Source organism: Symphalangus syndactylus, chromosome 8 (assembly GCF_028878055.3).
Source record: "Symphalangus syndactylus isolate Jambi chromosome 8, NHGRI_mSymSyn1-v2.1_pri, whole genome shotgun sequence".
NCBI lineage: Eukaryota > Metazoa > Chordata > Mammalia > Primates > Hylobatidae > Symphalangus > Symphalangus syndactylus.
The window spans coordinates 99972516-99987831 of NC_072430.2; the positions used below are offsets into that span (position 1 = coordinate 99972516).

At 36.8% G+C, this 15316-nt stretch overlaps 1 protein-coding gene across 1 annotated transcript in view; it reads right to left on the reverse strand.

Annotated features, from left to right (window-relative positions):
* DNAH7 (dynein axonemal heavy chain 7) overlaps positions 1 to 15316 on the reverse strand; it is a 380869-nt gene that overhangs the window by 90716 nt on the left and 274837 nt on the right. Inside the window, exon 49 of the mRNA XM_055290080.2 lies at positions 9490 to 9653. Within this exon, the coding sequence (XP_055146055.1) occupies positions 9490 to 9653 (164 nt within the window). The remainder of the gene's footprint in view (positions 1 to 9489; positions 9654 to 15316) is intronic.

Here is a 15316-nt window from a genome sequence, read left to right on the forward strand (position 1 = left end):
CATATTAAATTCACTCTCATTATAACATGAAATTGGAACGTCAATGGATAACTTGTCCCCCAAAATAAAAGAAACCATATTTTTATGTTATTAGTTAGAGCCTGGTATAAAACATGTAGCTTAGGCCGGGCACGGTAGCTCACGCCTGTAATCTCAGCACTTTGGGAGGCCAAGGCAGGCAGATTATGAGGTCAGGAGATTGAGACCATCCTGGCCAACATGGTGAAACTCCGTCTCTACTAAAAATACAAAAATTAGCTGGGCGTGGTGGTGCATGCCTGTAATCCCAGCTACTCAGGAGGCTGAGGCAGGAGAATTGCTTGAACCAGGGAGCCAGAGGTTGCAGTGAGCTGAGATCGCACCACAGCACTCCAGCCTGGCAACGGAGCAAGACTCTGTCTCAAAAAAAAAAAAAAAAGTAGCTTAGATAAAAAAGAAAATAGTTTTCTTATCCTCCAATGTGAGCATTATCCTTGTGTCACTCCGGCTGCCATAACAGTATACCACTGACTAAGTGGCTTAAACAACAGAATTTATTTTCTCACAGTTCTGGACCCTGAAAGTCCAAGACTAAGGTTTCAGCAGGTTTGGTTTCTGCAGAGCCTCTCTCCTTGACTTGCAGACAGTACCTTCTTGCTGTGTCCTATATGGCCTTTGCTCCATGCAAGATGTTCCTGGTACTGCTCCCTCTTCTTACAAGGACACCATTACTATTTGATTAGGGCTCCCCCTTACGACCTCATTTAACCTTAGTTACCTCTTTAAGGGACCTATGTTCAGGGCCAGCATGGTGGCTCAAGCTTGTAATCCCAGTGCTTTGGGAGGCTGAGGTGGACAGATCACTTAAGCCCAGGAGTTCGAGACCAGCATGGGCAGCATAGCAAAACCCCATCTCTACAAAAAACAACAATTAGCCAGGCATGGTGGTGTGCACTTGCAGTCCCAGCTACTAGGGAGGCTGAGGTGCGAGGATCACTTGAGTTTGCAGTGAGCCAGGATTGCATCACTGCACTCCAGTCTGGGTGACACAGTGAGATCTTGTCTTAAAAAAAAAAAAAAAAAAAAAAAAGAAAGGACCTATCTCCAAATACAGTCACATTGGGAGTCATGGCTTCAACATAAAAATTTGGTGGGGCAGCATAATTCAGTCTACGACATTATGTAAGAAAAGACATCAAAAGAGTAATGTAACATCATAGATGCAATTGACTAACGAAAAATCATTCTAAAGAGAGTGAGAGAAGAGAAATTAGAAAGAAATAAAAATATAAATATATAAAAAGTTTTCATTCTGTCACATTTTAGAAATATATTTTTAAGTTTGGAGGATTGTGTGTGAATGTTAAACAGCATTTATGCTTTCCTAAATAAATTGAATTACTCACTCTTGTATCACTTCCACATTTTTTAGCCACAATATCTATGTTCATCCTGTTTATTTGTCCAAAATGCACTTCTCCCCCATCTTTTCCCATTTAAGTCCTTCTCATGTTTGAACATCAGCTCAAAAGCTATATAGTCCACAAAGCCTCTCTCCATCTCTTTTCTCTCTGAACTTCTTTAGCAATTCATCCATGTTATATTTATGGTATTTGCATGTAATGGTAATATTCTATTATGGTAATTCTCTAATTCCTTAGCTGCATCATCCAACTAAACTGTTTATTCCTTTAAAGGACGGGTCCGTGCTCATTCTTTATTCTTTTTTTCCTAGATCAAATAAAGGTTGCATGTGATAATCCACTGATACAGAAACAGTAAAGTCATGGGGCAAACACCACACAAATTAAATAATTCTAAAATTTGAAATTCTCTAAGAGATTATCCCTGCACCGAAAATACTTGTCCAATGAGCAGCATTTCAAAACCAGAGGAAAGGACTTCTGATTCTAACCAAGATGGGCTAGGCTTTTTATGGCCTATCTCCTTCACTGATTACATCTAAAAATGTTGAACAAAATACAAAAAACAACTACTTACAGATTCTAAAAAGTAAATAATAACAAGTGAATGGGAGAAAAATCCTAACTTGAGGAATTATCAGTAATGGGGTAGTGAGTTTTCTAAGTTTTTTACATTCTTTCTATTTTCTGGCTTAGTGGGGGAACTGTGCAGCAGTCACAGGTAGCAATAACTCAAAATAGGTAACTGAAAAAATGACCATATGTGAGCCAGAGAGCATGGGCATAAATCCATGTTTTATTTCATGTTTTGCTTTTTTTTTCTTTATTCTCTTTTGTCTCTACCCCAAGGTTAACCCCACTCACAGAACTGTATTATCACAACAGAAGAAGCAGTGGTGCAGTTACCCAAAACACTGAGCAAAAACCTGTCTCTCTGGACAGAAGTAAAAAAAGACGCCCCTGTTGTGCACAGAATGTAAGGGAAATCCAAGTATTTTTCTCTCTTTTTTCTTAACACTTTGCCCCCAGTGTTGGCATGAAATTGTGCAATAGCAAGGGAAGAGGAAACTCTGAAAGAACTTCATCATTTTGGCCATAAAAAAAGTATAAAAATGGTACCCCTGGGATATGGAAAGTGGGGCAAGGGTAGGATAAATTCTGTAGAGAAAAGGCCTGAAGCTGTGCATGCATGGAACACATCTAAAGAAGCATATCACAGGCTTTAAACAATATCATAAATCCTAGTCCATTTAACTCCTGAATAATGAATGCCGAGGAGTAGATTCGAACAGTATAGTGAAGGCTTACAAATCTGAACTGACATTGCAACATCACCGACAGAAGGAGAACTAAGAATTGTGATCTAAACTTATAATTGAGTTATTTGACTGCTAAACCAAAAAATCAATCTTATCCAGAGGATTTTGACAGGACCCAGAGTCTCATATTCAAAATTTCCAGGATACAATCCAAAATTACTCAACACACAAAGAATAAGGATGTGGTTAATTCTCAAAGAAACAGACAGATTTGAAATTACCAGAAAAAACTTCAAAGCAGATATTATAACCATCCTCCATGAGACAAAGGTGAACATTTTTGAAATAAATGGAGACATTCTCAGAAGAAAAAAAGGATAACGAGAATCAAATGGAAATTTTAGAACTGAAAAACATAATATCTGAAATTAAAAGTCCCATAGTATGGGCTCAATAGCAGAACAGAGATAACAGAAGAGTCAGTGAAGTTGAAGATAGATGAATATATATAGTCCAATTTGATCAACAAGGAGAGACACTATCAGATTGGATAAAACTATATGATCCAACTGTCGGCTGTCTACAAGATACCCACTTTAAATATAATAATATAGTTATATTAAAAGTAAAATGATGGTAAAAGATATACCATGAAAACAATAATCAAAAGAAAGCTGTACTGGCAATAGTATATTAGAAAAAATAGGCTTCAGAACAAGAAAACCATCAAGGATAAAGGGGGACATATGCAATAATAAAAGGGTCAATTCATCAAGAAGACATAATAGTCTTTAATGTGTATGCCTCTAACAACAGAGCTCCAAAATAGATAAAGCTAAAACTGATAAGACTGAAGAGAGAACAAGTAGACAGAAAACTAGCAAGGATATTGAAGCCATGAACAACAGTATCAAGCAATTCAACCTAACCAACTTTCAAAATGCCCTTCACTCAATAATAGCAGGATATTTTTTCCAAGTGCACACGGAATATTGAAAATATAGACAAGATTTATGCCATAAAACAAACCTTAAAAAATTTTAAACAACTGGAATCATACAATGATAGTCTGAAAATAACAAATATATTTGAAATTAAAAACAGTAACAAAAAATGCCCTAAAAGTTTCCAAGTATTTGGAAATTAAAAAAATATATTTCTGAAAAATCCATGAATCACAGAGGAAATTTCAAAAAAAATTAGAAAATACTTTAAAGGAAATTAAAATTAAAATAAAACATCAAAATTTGTGCTATGTAGCTAAAGCAATACTTAATGTGAAACGTATAGCATTAAATCCATGGATTAGAAAGGAAAAATCTAGAATCAATAAACTTCCACCTTAGGAAACCAGAGACATAAAAGTCATTTATGCCTAAAGCAAACAGAAGCAAAGAAATAATAAATATTAGGGAAGAAATCAGTATTACTGAAAACAAAAAAAGAATGGAGAAAAACAATGCAACCAAAGGCTTGTTCCTATATAGGATCAACAAAATTTATCAAACTCTAGCCAGATTGACCAAGAAAATAGAAAGAATACACAAATTATCAATATCAGAAGTGATAGGTGAGATTATCATTACAGACCCTACAGACATTAAATAAACATTAAGGAAATACTATAAACAACTCTCTGGTCATACATTTAACAGCTTAGATGAAACTGAGCAATTTCTGAAAAGACAGAAACTGCCAAAACTCACTTAGGAAGAAATAGATCACTTGGATAGACCTGTTACTATTTTAAAAATTGAATTCATGGATAAAATCTTTCAATGACAAAAAAATTCCAGGCACAGATAATTTCTTTGGTCATTTCTATGCAACATTTAAGAAAGAAATAATTCTAATTCTACATGATCTCTTCCACAAAATAGGAGAGAAGACTTCCCAATTCCTTTTATGAGGCCAGCATTACTCTGAAAGCAAAACCATACAGACATTACAACAAAGTAAAACACAGATCAATATTTCTCATGAACATAAATGCAAAACTCTTCAAAGCACATTAGCAAATCGAATCCTAAAATATATAAATAAGAGAATACATTATGACCAAGTAGAGTTTAATCTGGAAATGCAAGGCTAGTTCAACATTCAAAAATCAATCAGTATAATTTACCATTTTAACAGACTAAACATAAAAAAACTGTAGGATCAACTCAATAGATGCAGAAAAAACATTTCACAAAATTTAACATCCATTAATGCTAAAAACCATCAGCAAACTAGGAATAGAAGGGAGTCTCTTTCACATGATACAAAGGAGGTACAAAAACCTACAGCTAATACCACATGTGATAGTAAAAAACTGATTCTCTCTAAGATTAGATAAAAGGCAACAGTGTCCGATTTCATCAACCCTGTTCATCATTACACTGGAAGCCCTTGTCAGTGCAATAAGCTAAGAAAAAGAAATAAAAGGCATACAGATTAGAAAGCAGTAAGTTAAACTGTCACTAATTGCAAACAGCATGATTGTCTACATATAAAATATTCCAATACATCTACATAAAAGATCCTAGAACTAATAAATGAGTTTATTAAAGCTATAGGGTAAAAAGTCAATATTCAAAAATAAACTGCTTTCCTAATGAATAGTTGAACACAATCTTTTAAGTACCACACAGAAATAAAAGAAATACTGGGTATAAATCCAACCAGAAAACACTGACGAAAGAAATCAAAGGAGGCCTAAGTACACAAAGAAATACACTGTGTTCATATATTAGAAATATATACTAAGTTGTCAATTCTTCTCAAACTGATCTTAGATTCAATTAGTACCAATACAAATCCCAGGAAGATTATGTGTAGTCATTTAAAAATTGATTCTAAAATTTATATTTAGAGGTAACAATCAGAAAAACAATTTTGAAAAAGAACAAATGTGAAAGATATAATACCTGACTTTGAGACTTAATATGCTTCAATAATCAAAGAAATATGGTATTTACATCAAGACAAATAGGTCAATGGAACAGAGAACTCAGCAACAAACCCACATGCATGTGAACCAATGATTTTCAACAAAGATGTAAAGGCAATCTGATTTTAAAAAGGGTAATATTTTCAACAAATTATGCTGGAACAATGGTATAGTTTCTCTCTCTCTCTGTCTCTCTCTCCTCTCTCCCCTCACCCCCAACCCTTTCTCCCCATATATGTGTTTGTGCAGTTATACACCAACAAATCTTCTGTTGTTCCATATCCAGTTAATAACTATATCAAACTTATTTTCCCCAGACAACAGTCTTAATGTAACATCTTTTTTATCCAAAGACAGGATGTTTGCGACTTCAGCTTATATTCAAAGATTTGGGTTTCCATAGAATAACATATTAGATGAATAAAATTTTAAAGGAGATATTCTTCAATGTAGATAAAAAAAGAAAATACTAGTTTAACAAATATACCAATTGTGGAAAGCTGTATGCAACAAACTGATTTAAATAGCTTCAGTCTTTGGATGAATACAAATTCTGAATTCAAAATGAGCAAGCACTACATTTACTTGCTTACTTCTTCTCCATTATTATTTTGTATTTTTTTAACAAGAAAATGTTTTTCTCCACATAATCTCTCTTTTATTTCCTCCATCAAACATTCTTGAATCTACAAAGGCTTTAAAATCAGTGGTCCCCAAATGGAAATTGAATTTTTATAGCACTCAATGTTCCAAGTTTTGACAGTGTGTATTCTTTTGTTACTGTCTAGAGAGGATTGTTATTTGGTGTTTTTGTGGGCTTTTTGAAAACATGGACTTCTAACAGTGAAAATACACGTTTACAGCAGTTGCACAGACCACAGATTTTGAATATAAAGCAGCAATGCATTTCAGAGTTTTGATATTTTCCTTTTTACACACACATAAATTCATAAAAACAGACAAGGAAAGGTGTTATTCTTCTCAGTTATTATTGCTACTGAGTTAAACCTAATATATCTCTCTCCTATGGAAATGAAAATTTACTTTTTTAAAAAGCAGAGTTATATCAGATACAGGTCTGATCTACTTATCAAGCTGTTAAACAATCCTAATCCTTTACCCATAAAATGTTCAGATACAATCTAATTACATTTAATGTTATCACTAATCTTTGAAATTCTAATTAGCCAGGGACCTTTAGGAGTCAGTGGCCCCAAAAGTTAATTATATTCTAACTTGCCCAAATTTTATAGATTCTTCCAGTTTCCCTAAATAATCATCTCCTCACTCAGCTGAGATAATATGTGAAAAGCACTTAGCACAGGATTAGGTCCTCTGTGAGTGCTCAATAGTAGATACTATCATTGTCAAGCAAGACTTTCTGGGGAATGGAAGAGGGCACTGCACAGGTAAAGAAGATACTTAGCTGATACTTCAAAGTGACCACTTTACACATATTTACTGAAAGCTTTCAGTATAAGATTACCAAAATATATTGGGAAAAGAAGCCAAGAATGAAAATTATTAATATTTTCTTCTTAGTACAGTTGCTACCATAACTTTCTGCTAATATTTCAACATTTTTACAAATGAATAGTAAAGATGTAGGGGGTACAACTCATTAACATCATTTTCTATCTCCATCCCTCCCAAAATGTGAGTGTGTTGTCTTGAAAAATAATCACTGAACGGTTTAGAGTCTTATATGCAGATATATCCATCAACAGTTCTATTATTTTTGAAATATAACTAGACCCAAAAATAAGGGTATGTTTATTTGCTAGAAAACAAGATGCAATTTGGCCTCTGATGATGGATATAGTGGTTATAGATGTCCTGCTGGCAGAACCATGATATATAAATTGCAAATCAAGACAATGACTACCACTTCAGTAACTACTAATATGTAGGACATGACCAGCTACGTTCAGAAGAGCTTGAGAAGAGCCAAAGCTCTTTTCTGAGATAAAAACAATAACAAAAGCAGCAAAAATTTGACTATTTTCATGCTGTAGTTAATTGGTCCAGCTAGACAAAAGTGAAAGTAAAAGTCAGACTTCCAAAATTTCAGAGATCTCCCACCTGTGTCAATCTGTAAGGTATATTCTAACACTAAACATCAACACACACTGCCTGCATGCCACATGTTAAGTAATTCAGCAACGAGCTGCCCTTCTGTGCTTGGTAAAAGGCACTTAAATATCTGCTAAAATCGTTATTTTAGCAGCCAGCTAATGCACATATTTACCATTGATTTTAGATTATCTATTTTCTCCTTGGATTAATTTAGATTATTGGATCAGAGTACCCAGTATTTTAGTTCCCCAAAGTAAAGCTTTGTAATTTTTTCTCTATATAAATAAAATAATTAAATTTAACTTTAGCTCCTGAAAAAGTTGGTCTCTCTAACTACAGTTTACTTGGTTAAAAAACAAGAACTATGTGATACAACTTTTTCTTTTTGTCTTAGTTATCAGAAACCGTCAAACTTAATTCAGGGCCCAGCTATAGGAATTAGCTTGTCTCAAATTCTAACAGTAACTACTCCTTTAACTTACCCTAGGTGGTCTCATCAGATTTTATCTTGTTTTATATTATAATCATATTGCACATACCTCAAATTCTTGTAGAACAATTTAGTAAATGAATGCTAAAGAAATCCATATGTCAGGATAATGTATTGGAAAATAAATGTGTTCACCAGAGTTTTAATCTGTAAAATGATTTTCATAAATACTATATACAGGCCAGGCGCAGTGGCTCACGCCTGTAATCCCAGCACTTTGGGAGGCTGAGGCAGGCGGATCACAAGGTCAGGAGATCGAGACCATCCTGCCTAACACGGTGAAACCCCGTCTCTACTAAAAATACAAAAAATTAGTTGGGCGTGGTGGCGGGTGCCTGTAGTCCCAGCTACTCGGGAGGCTGAGGCAGGAGAATGGCGTGAACCTGGAAGGCGGAGCTTGCAGTGAGCCAAGATCGCTCCACTGCACTCCAGCCTGGGCAACAGAGTGAGACTCCATCTCAAAACAAACAAACAAACGAAAAAACCAAAAACTATATACATAAAATTTAGGAATAACTAGTCTCCACATTTAGTGTTTACTTCTATTTTAAAAGTTTGCATGCCTCAAACATTTTTACTTTAAAAAGTACCATCATATCAATTACTTTTCATAGTAACCTAACAACTAGTCAAAACAGTCATGTAACACAGAGCATTTCCTACTAAAACTCTGAGAAAACTGGCCGAGTGACAAAAGGCTCATGGTAATGTGAACTTGGAAATAATACAAGATTGTCCTCACACTGTGACAGGCTGAAGTCCTTGGTTTCTGGGAGGTGAGACCTGGAGGAGAGGGTGAGGCAGACGAGCCTTTAATATTCTCCCAGACCAGTCTACACAGGTTTTCTCTACTAACCAGGAAACTACAGGTATAGTGGCTACTATTCCCTATCAGTGTAGGATCCAGAAATACATCCATCTAATTTAAAACAGTCCCACACTAGGGACTAAGACAGAATTTGGAACACCCTGCCCAATCACCACCAATGACACACTAATGCACATTTCATTAACCTCTAATAACAAAACGCTGTATTTTATGGAAATGAAAATTTTGGACTTCCCTTACTTAAGGCAGGGTTTTGCTCTATTTGCTAAAAATTAATTTAAAAAAATTAAGTACAAGTCATCTGGTTCATTTGTTTACTACAGTGTCTAATACTCAACTATTATAATAATAAGAGAAGGAAGTGATTACTCATACTTAATTTCACCAATTAAGTAATTTTTTTAATACTGTAAAAGTTTGCTACCTAAAATTGTTAGAAGGAACACAGATAATTCTCATTATTTAATAAAGACTATTTGTGAGAAAAATTTTTTTCTTACATGATGATTATCCCATTATCAATGGAAAATGAGTCAGAAGGTAATCCAGCAATATTCCAAGTTCGAATTGTCACAGCTTCTCCCAGGGTACCCATAAGAGAGCAATCATCTGAGCAGGGGATATCTCTTCCTTTGCACAAAGTTGTCCACTCTTTAGTCTGATTCTTTAGAACATACACAGAAAGATAAAGAAATGAGACTGGAGGTTATCAAAAGCATGCTTTATAATTCCTCAATTTATACTGTATTCATTGAGTCAACAAACCATTGTGGAAACTCTACCTCAAAAATGATTTCTGTGTCTCAGATTCTTATTTCACATAAAATTCTAATTGAGAAGGTCAGCTATGTACTCAACATATTCAATGTTGAGATAAAGTCTAGATTAAGCACTTAAGTCAGAATTTTGTATCTGGAAAAAATAATTACCAATTGTTATTACAAAGCTTCATTTTCAGTGCTACTCCTATCAAACTACCAATGACATTTTTCACAGAATTTGGAAAAAGTATTCTAAAATTCATACAGAACCAATAAAGAGCCCGAATAGCCAAAGCTATCCTTAGCAAAAAGAACAAAGCCAGAGGCATCACATTATCTGACTTTGAACTATACTACAAGGCTCCAATAACCAAAACAGCATGATACTGGTACAAAAACATAGACGAATGGAACAGAATAGAGAGCACAGAAATAAAGCTGTACACCTACAAGCATCTGATCTCTGCCACAGTTGACAAAAATAAGCAATGGGGAAAGGACTCCCTATTCAATAAATGGTGCTAGGATAACTGGCTAGCCATATGCAGAAGACTGAAATTGGACCCATTCGTTACGCCATATACAAAAATCAACTCAAGATGAATTAAAGACTTAAATGTAAAACCTAAAACTATAAAACCTGAGAAGAAAACCTAGGAAATACCATTCTAGACACAGGCTCTGGCAAAGATTTAATGGCAAGGATGCCAAAAACAATTGCAACAAAAACAAAAATTGACAAATAGGACCTAATTAAACTAAAAAGCTTATTCACAGCAAAATAAACTGTCAGCAGAGTAAACAGACAACCTACAGAATGGGGAGAAACATTTGCAAACTATGCATCTGACAAAGGTCTATATATCTAGAATCCATAAGGAACTTAAACAAATTAACAAGCAAAAAACAACTCACCCCATTAAAAAGTAGGCAAAGGACATGAACAGATACTTCTCAACAGAAGACATACATGCAGCCACAAGGATACGAAAAAATGCTCAACATCACTAGTCATTGGAGAAATACAAATCCAAACCACAATGAGATACCATCTCGCACCAATCAGAATGGCTTTTGTTAAAAGTGAAAAAACAACAGACGCTGGTGAGGTCACAGAAAAATGGGACTGCTTATACACAGCTGGTGGGAATGTAAATTAGTTCAGCCATTGGGCAGAGCAGTGTAGTGATTTCTCAAAGAACCTAGAACTGTTATTCAACTCAGTAACCCCATTACTGGATATATGCCCAAAGAAATATAAATTGTTCTACCATAAAGACACATGCATACTGTGATGGTTAATACTGAATGTCAACTTGATTGGATTGAAGGATGCGAACTATTGATCCTCGGTGTGTCTCTGAGGGTGTTGTCAAAGGAGATTAACATTTGAGTCAGTTGGCTGGGAAAGGCAGACCCACCCTTAATCAGGGTAGGCACCATCTAATCTGCTGCTAACACAGCCAGGATATAAAGCAGGCAGAAAAACGTGAAAAGGCTAGACTGGCTTAGCCTTTCAGCCTACATCTTTCTCCCATGCTGGATGCTTCCTGCCCTCAAACGTCGAGACTCCAAGTTCTTCAGCTTTGGAACTCAGGCTGGCTTTCTTGCTCCTCAGCTTGCAGACGGCCTATTGTGGGACCTTGTGATCCTATGAGTTAATATTACTTAATAAACTCCCCTATATAGATATGTGTGTGTGTGTGTGTGTGCGCGTGCGTGTGTGTATCCTATCAGTTCTGCCCTTTTAGAGAATCCTGTTAGTTCTGTCCCTCTAGTAGTTAATACTACTTAACTCCTATATATATATATCTTATATATATCTATCTTATATATATCTAATATATATATCCTACTAGTTCTGTCCCTCTAGAGAATCGTAACACACATGTGTATGTTCATCGCAGCACTATTCACAATAGCAAAGACATAGAATCAACTCAAATGTTACACATACACCATGGAATACTATGCAGCCATAAAAAAGAGTAAGATCATGTCCCCTGAAGCAACACGGATGGAACTAGAGGCCACTAACCTAAGCAAACTAATGCAGGAAAAGAAAACCAAATACTGCATGTTCTCACTTATAAGTGGGAGCTAAATGATGAGAAGGCATGGACACAAAGAAGGGAGCAATAGACACTGGGGCCTACTTGAGGGTGGAGGGTGGGAGGAGGGTGAAGATTGAAAAACCACCTACTAGATACTATGCTTATTACCTGGTTGATGACATCATCTGTACACTGAACCCTGTTGACACACAATTTGGTTATGTAAAAAACCTGCACATGTACCCCTGAACCTAAAAGTTTAAAAAAAAACAAAGCTTCACTTTACAAAGTAGTTGAGACCACCACATTTTTTCTAAGTGTTTTCTTTATGTTACAAATATCTAGCACATACAATATTATAGTAGAAAAGTAAATCCATTTTCAACCAGTAGGAGAGACGGAAAACATTTACTTCTGACTCACATGCCCTGTGAGTGGCTACAGCAAGGCATTTCAGTGCCAATAAGTATCAGGGCACATACTGCAGTTTCTGAGACTCTACCTGGGGGACAGTCTCTAAGATGCACAGGAACCCGGGGGGTACTACAAGCCAAGGTTCATGTTCAGAAAGTCAGAAGTCAGTATCCAAATTGAGTTTACAGATCAAAGATTTCAGAAATAGTGAAAGACATAACTGGAGAGAAAGGAGTTAGAAGAAGGCAAGGGGAAGGTGGATATGTATGGTGCTGGCACCAGCCTCTTCTGGGTTGATGAGGGTGCTGGGTGCTCGGAGGTGGCGCCGGCTGAGAGGCCATGCTGGGCACTGCCATCTCCCTCAGGCTCCTCCTGAGTAGGCTGGACCAACATTCCTTGAGGTTTGCACAAGAAAGGGCATCACAGTTTTGGGGGAATTGATGACATTCACTACCTTGATAAGCCTGTTAATATTATGTAGAATGCCCCACAACTGGGTCTGTATGATGTTCCATCATGATTCAGGTTATGCATCTTTGGCGGAAATATCACAGAAATCATGTGCTTTTCTCATTGCATCCATCAGATGGCACACAATTTCATTTCTGATGACACTTTGATGTTCATTTACTGATGACACTAATTTTTATCACTTGATTAAAGTGTTGTCTGCCAGGCTTCTGTGTCATAATTATATGAGTTTATGTGTGATTATAGATTCTTCAGATGGTGGGATACAACACAAAGACACTCAGATAAATGAAAGGCAGAACTCTGTTAGTTATAGCTCCAAATGAGAGAAGGCTGCACACAGGGCCACACAGGGTGTTGTCAGGAGATAGTGTAGCATCAAGCTAGAGCTGTGAGAGGCAGTTTATATGTGGTAGATGGGATGGAATTAGCTGGGTTTCACATGTTTCCTGGGGATTGGGTATTTTGAATCATTCTGTGGTTGCAAGGAAGAAGGGGCTGTCCCTGGTATCTGGGGGCCTCTGTAAGCTATCTATTGTAACCCAGGAGTGTTCGAGCCTAATAACGAAAATGGTTGGGGTGAGGGCTTAGCAAACTACTTAAAAGAAAGAATTCTGAGTTTTTAACCATTATTTAAAATGGTTAAGACAGCACTTGTGAAATATTATAACTTCCCCACTGTTAAATTGCTCTTTTCCCATTCCCTTTGCAGGTAATAAGCATTCTGCAGGGAGATACTTTGTAATCATGAAAAAGTCCTGTTTTTTTCAAACATTCAATTTTTTTATTATTAATTTATGTCAGCATAGATTCATCTTTTTCATATTTTATCCAATGAGTTATGTTACTGTCGCTATTATTGCGATGCTGAAATTGTCCAAGTTTGGCCAGTGGGAATACCCTTAAGCTAAATTCTGTGTCCTTTTGACATGGCCCCATCTTTCTCTGGGTACTTCCTTACTCTTGCTCGAAAAAGACATTTCAGCTTTATCTTACAGTGAAGTCCAAGATAGCCAAAGATAATCTTCCTACTTGAAGCTCAGTTGACTAGCAACCATAATTCCATTTGCAAAGTCCTTTTGCCAAGTAACGTGGCATAGTTACAGACATAACACTTGGAGGTGAAGATCATAGGGGCCAAAATTCTCCCTAGCATAAGTACTTAATAAATATCATCTGGCTATTTTGTTTTATTTGGTTGTTGATACGAGGAACAGATGGTATTGCGATGTAGGGAGGAGGGACAGATAGCATTTCCAGTTTGACTTCTATACACAGTTGCTTCTGGCATGTTTTATTTTTTATTTTTTTATTTTTTTTTGAGACAGAATCTTACTCTGTTACCCAGGCTGGAGTGCAGTGGCATGATCACTGCAACCTCTAGCCTTCTGGGCTCAAGCAATCCACCCACCTCAGCCTCCAAGTAGGAATGGGAGTGCAGGCACACACCACCATGCCCGGATAATTTTTTGTATTTTTTGTAGAGACAGGGCTGTACTATGTTTCCTAGGCTGGTCTCAAACTCCTGAGCTCAAGCAATCTGCCCACCTCAGCCTCCCAACGTTCTGGGATTACAGGTGTGAGCCACCTCACCCAGCACTACTGGCATGTTTTGTTCTATTTGTTTTCAGGCTGTAGGTTGGCCTACAGACATTTTGGAGAGGTCTGCAAGCTTTCTTGGATCTAGCTTGATGCTGGAGTAGGCATGCTAGCCTATGACATAGGGAAGACGTAGAGAAAATAGAAGCAATAGTTTCTGCAGAATGCTCAGTTTAGAGTTGACAGGTATAGTATGTTACCACAGATGAACTCTGGATTAGCAATTTAAGAGGCCTAATTACATGTCTATAAGAGTGTAATATCAGAGAATAACCAAAATGAGCATGGAGGACTCTGAACAAGCATCTCAAAATTCAAGCCAATGGCCTTGGCTGGTAATCAGGTGATGAGCTAGATGGTGGATTTGCTGGCATAAGGTCATGAAAAAAAAAAGGGGGGAGAGAGAGAGATGGTAGAAGTGAAAAACTGGCCATTAAGAGTGTCATCTTGGTGAAAATACCCAACACCATTAAAACAGCTTTGACTTCGGTTATTGGCAGATAGAGGTCAATTAGAAGGTTCAAATTAATTCAAATCCAGGGCTTGTACGTTCTTAACAGCACTGTAGGATTCTGTTTTGGAAAATGGCACAGGCATCGCAGTTGAGTGCTGTGGGCCCAGTTACCCTGGAAGAATTGGATTTTCCTATGTTTTATTTATGAAAAGTGCCAGGAACTCTATAAAAGAGTTGATAAATAATTGACGACTACTCAGATTCAAGCTTGGAGGGGAAATGCAGCTATTTATTGAGGGCCCTTGATATCCAGAGACTTGAAACCTTTTGATGTCAGAAAAGCACCAAATGTTGTAAGTAAGGCCTCTTAGTTTGGGTTCCCTGAAGCAGCCTGTGGGATGAAGATTCATGGGAGGTGACATGCTGAGGAAAGGATGCAGGGGGAAGCAGGACAAGAAGGAGTAGAAGCCAATAAAGGGTGAAGGACCAGCCTAAGTTCTGCAGCAGGTGGCCTCGTTAGACGCCACAGGGAACCTCCATAGTGTAAGCTATTCCTTGGAGCTGCCCAACCAGA